This window comes from Colobus angolensis, unplaced genomic scaffold (assembly GCF_000951035.1).
Source record: "Colobus angolensis palliatus isolate OR3802 unplaced genomic scaffold, Cang.pa_1.0 Scaffold38, whole genome shotgun sequence".
NCBI classification, from domain to species: domain Eukaryota; kingdom Metazoa; phylum Chordata; class Mammalia; order Primates; family Cercopithecidae; genus Colobus; species Colobus angolensis.
The window spans coordinates 7,877,680-7,882,192 of NW_012117154.1; the positions used below are offsets into that span (position 1 = coordinate 7,877,680).

The 4,513-nt window shown below is 56.6% G+C and overlaps 1 protein-coding gene across 2 annotated transcripts in view; it reads right to left on the reverse strand.

Moving 5' to 3' along the window:
- ICOSLG (inducible T-cell co-stimulator ligand) overlaps positions 1 to 2,256 on the reverse strand; it is an 11,777-nt gene extending 9,521 nt beyond the window's left edge. Inside the window, exons 1-2 of one of the 2 annotated variants that reach the window (XM_011954134.1) lie at positions 2,213 to 2,256; positions 338 to 688 (exon numbers count right to left, since the gene is read on the reverse strand). In XM_011954134.1, the coding sequence (XP_011809524.1) occupies positions 338 to 662 (325 nt within the window). In that variant the 5' untranslated portion in view covers positions 663 to 688; positions 2,213 to 2,256. The remainder of the gene's footprint in view (positions 1 to 337; positions 689 to 2,212) is intronic. The other variant, XM_011954135.1, reaches the window with a different exon arrangement.
- Positions 2,257 to 4,513: the final 2,257 nt, after the last annotated feature.

Sequence of the window (4,513 nt, forward strand, 5' to 3'; positions counted from 1 at the left end):
GCACTCCAGCCTGGGTGACAGAGCGAGACTCCGTCTCAAAAAATAAATAAATTAATTAATTAAAAATAAATAAATAAATAAAAACAAAAACTAACTCAAAAGAGGCAAAGACAGCAAGGGTAGGAACTCTTCCGGGAAACCAAGCAGCCGCAGGTCACGCACTAAGGAGTTTTCAGCTGTTTAGCTTCCCTCGAAGTTAGACAGAAGCCTGATAACACAGAGGAGAATTTTCTTCACTGGAAGAAACAGTGAAGGGGCCAGGGAGGAGGTTTCAGGAATACTTTTCCACGACGCAAGGCTGGGATGGACCCAGCTCTCTCTGCCTCGACGGTCCTACCTGCCACATGCAGTGTGACCACAACGCTCAGCACCTCCTGGAATCCCAGGGATTGGCTCAACACCAGGCAGTGAAACTTCTGCTCATCCTGGGGGGTGACATTGAACAAGCGCAGGGAGAAGTCACCCTGCCGCATGCCGGCCAGTGACATCAGGGCCCGGTTCCGGTAGTGGCTGTCCACGTTGTCCAAGGAGCTGTTCTGTGGGATGTGGTAAGTCACCACGGTTTTCGACTCACTGGTTTGCCAGTATACGTAAACGTCATTTAAATCAAAACGGCTTCCTTCGGGGCAAGCGCAGCTGAGCTCCACGTCGCTGCCCACCATCGCTCTGACTTCCTTCTCCTGAGGATCTGCAATGACCCAACAGGTGTAAAATCGGTTTTCTGAGGCTGATGCCCAGGCCATGAAGCTACTCTACGGGGCAGGCTTTGGGTTTCAAGCTTCAAACACCAACTGTGGCTCAGAGTTTATTAACAAGGCACATGTAGGAATGCAGTCAAACTTGAAAAACGCGGACATTTCATGGTGAGGTCTGTATCAGCCTTTGGCTTTGATGACACACTCCCGTTATGTAAGAAGCTGCCATGGGGAGGAGCGGCTGGATGTGGCCCAGCTGCTCAGTGTTATTTGTGTTACTCAGCACTATTTTTACTACTTGGGAGTCTATAATTAATGTAAAATAAAAAGTTCTTTAAAAATCAGGCATTTGGCCGGGCGCGGTGGCTCAAGCCTGTAATCCCAGCACTTTGGGAGGCCGAGACGGGCGGATCACGAGGTCAGGAGATCGAGACCATCCTGGCTAACCCGGTGAAACCCCGTCTCTACTAAAAAATACAAAAAACTCGCCGGGTCCCAGCTACTCGGGAGGCTGAGGCAGGAGAATGGCGTAAACCCGGGAGGCGGAGCTTGCAGTGAGCTGAGATCTGGCCACTGAACTCCAGCCCAGGAGACAGAGCGAGACTCCATCTCAAAAAAAAAAAAAAAAATCAGGCATTTAAGGGAAAACAATTTCTCAGCAATTATATTATCATGCTGCTCACTCTTGCACCAGGAAAGGTCTCATAAACGTAACAGCCACAGGGTGGCTTTACTGTTTGTGCAGCCGCGTAAATGCCTGTGGGAAAATCTTTTTTTTTTTGAGACGGAATTTTGCTCGTTGCCCAGGCTGGAGTGCAATGGCACGATTTTGGCTCACTGCAACCCCTGACTCTGGGATTCAAGGAATTCTCCTGCCTCAGCCTCCCAAGTTGCTGGGATTACAGGTGCCCGCCACCACGCCCAGCTAATTTTTTGTATTTTTAGTAGAGATGGGGCTTCACTATGTTGGCCAGGCTGGTCTCCAACTCCTGACCTCAGGCAATCCACCCGCCTCGGCGTCCCAAGGTGCTGGGATTATAGGAGTGAGCCACTGCGCCCAGCACCTGCAGGGAAATCTGTGTGTGTTCCCTGCCCCCAAAGCCCTCTGGGCTGGAAGGCCTGGCAAGGTTTCGGGTTTGTGCTGCGGTGCCTCGTCCCTATTCCTGGCTCTTCCAGAGGCTGGTGGCCCTTAGGGCTCAGCAGGGCTGCTGCCTGGGACACGGAGACCAGGGGACCCAGGAAGCCCTGGCTCAGAGGAACTGCATTCTGCCCGCAATGAACACGAAATCAAAAAAGAACTCCGGAGTTTGCAGAAGTAGTTTCCCTTTAAGGAAACGCTTCTATCCTGTGCAGCAACCTAGATTTAGGGCCCACTTTTCTCCAAAGGGCCACTTGAGAAGCAAGAAGGAGCCTGGTGAGGCTGCTCCCAGCGCCCTGTGGCCGGCAGTCCACACGGTCGGGCAGCCTGTCTCTGAGCTGGGCGCTCACAGCCATGGCAAAGCACCCCCTGAACTTACCGGCTCGAAGGCTGCTGAAGAGCAGGAGGAGCAGTCCAGGACTGGAAAAAACAACCAGAAAGGCAGGTGAGGCGGGGCCGCCGGTGAGTTACCTACATCTTCCAAACAGGAGCAAGCTGGTTCCCAGGGGCAGGAGGCAGTTACACCCATCGCAGAAATGTGAAGGCAGAGCCAGGAGCCTGCCTGCCTCTGCTCTCCATGGGAATTCGGGGTCCGGCGCCAGGACCACCACCCCTCGGCTGAAGGCAGAGCCAGGAGCCTGCCTGCCTCTGCTCTCCATGGGAATTCGGGGTCCGGGGCCAGGACCACAACCCCTTGGCTGAAGGCAGAGCCAGGAGCCTGCCTGCCTGCCTGCCTCTGCTCTCCGTGGGAATTCAGGGTCCAGGGCCAGGACCACCATCCCCCTGCCCAGCACAGCAAGTCTGAGGGGCTGGCAGCCTCTCGCCACTCTCTAGCGCTTGTGGTGACAAATCCCCAGAAACACAATGATGCCGGCGTGAGGATGAAGGGGAGCGAGGGACACCACCGAGGCTGGTCTAACCTTCCTGGGGACAGATGCCAAGAAATTATAGGAAATCAGAGAGAGAGAGAAAAAAAAGCTTTCAGGGCACATATAGCAGGAGCGTCACTTAAAATGCTGGGGAGACTAAGAACATCGGGCATGCCTGTGACAGGGTCAGGTGAGTGACGGGACAACCCTGTGGGGAACGCGGATCATTTTGAAACCAAACCTGAGCTGCTCCTGTTTCAGATCCTGCTGCAGCTGGTGCCCCTGCCTTGGGCAGCAAATTCCCCTCATGACTCCAATGCTCCTGGCCATCTTGGGTCTGGAAGCCTTTGCACCGTGCATACCATACACTCACTGCCTCCACCTGCCAGCCCCCAGGATGCCTTCCCCAGGTGGAGGCCCTTAGTGGTTGGGTCCACTTTGGTAGCAGTGCTTACCCCAGCCCCCAAAACCATCAGTTTCTGTGACCAGTTCCCCACAAAGTGGGAGTCCCTGGAGCAGGGATATCTCCTTCTCTGATGTCCCTGCACCTCCAAGGTCTGGGAGACGCTTATCCCTCTTCTCTGTGGCCTCTGCCTGGGAAATCTTGGGGGCTTTGTAAGACAAAGGCTGGTCTCGTGGGAACCTCCCAGTGGGCTATCCCTGAGCCCTGGAGCCACAGAAACCCCTGCCCTACCCATGATGACCGTCATCTGAGTCTGCATGGAGGTGTGCCTGTGCCAACTGAGCACACGTGCACCAAAGCCAGCCACAGGTCACCAGGGGCTCTTGAAGCCTGCAGGCGGCCCTTCCTCTCTCTCCCACTCCTCCTGTTGGGGCCACCATGCTGGCTTGCAAGATGGCTGTGATGGCCTCCAGCAAGCCCCCTGAATCCACCTGGACCTCCTTGCCTCCAACCTCAGCCCCTTCAGGCATCTCCCCAGAGCCACCATCTAAAGGACAGCTGTGAGAACCCCTCTGTGCCCCCATTTGTCTCCCACAGGGCCTACGTTCATCACTGGCCAACAAGGCCCGTCCTGTCTATGGAGGCCTCCTCAGGACACCTGGGGGCTTCCTGGGCCGGGGTGTGCCTGCTCCAGGCTCCTCCTGGCTTGTCCCCTCCCTGGGTGCCGCCTACCCAGCGGCCTCTGTGTCCTCGGACCCTCAGCACCCCTGCATCTCACCTACCCCCCACCCCGAGTTTTCATCAAGACCCAGCACAGACAGGGTAGGCTACTTGAAGGTGTGGGTGGCGGAGGGCTATGACATTCAGGGGCTTTTAAATTCTTTATCTCTAGGGCAGGATCCTAACTGCCTACATTTCTAACGGTGAGGGGTACTGGGGAGTTTGACACCGGTGTGGCCAGGCTCTGGGCTGTACGGGAAGCATCCCTGAGGTCAGGGGCCTCACAGGTTCACGCAGGGGAGCACGGGCTGCGGACCCTACAACGTGGGTTGCCAAGAGCATATTTTCGCAGAAATTCAGGAGGAAGCTGTCACTCCCGGTTCAGGCAGCCCTGCCTTCCTCGGTGCAGATCCGCTGCCGGGCGGCGGGGAATCCCACCTGAGTGGGGGAGGGCGTGTCGCCAGACCGTGGGCACCAGCTGGCCTTGGAGAGAGCTCGGCCGGTCACCTCCCTCCTTCTCCCTTCCAGGAAATCAGCGGTGCCAGGGAGTGGAAGGGGCAGCGCCCATACCCAGGCGTGCAGGGTGCGCCCGCCTTCCCTCCCTCGTTTCGGCGTTCGCGGTCCCCTTCCCTGGCAGGGACCCCGCCCCCAAGACCGCCCCCGCACGGCTGCGCGTCCTCCAGTGGAT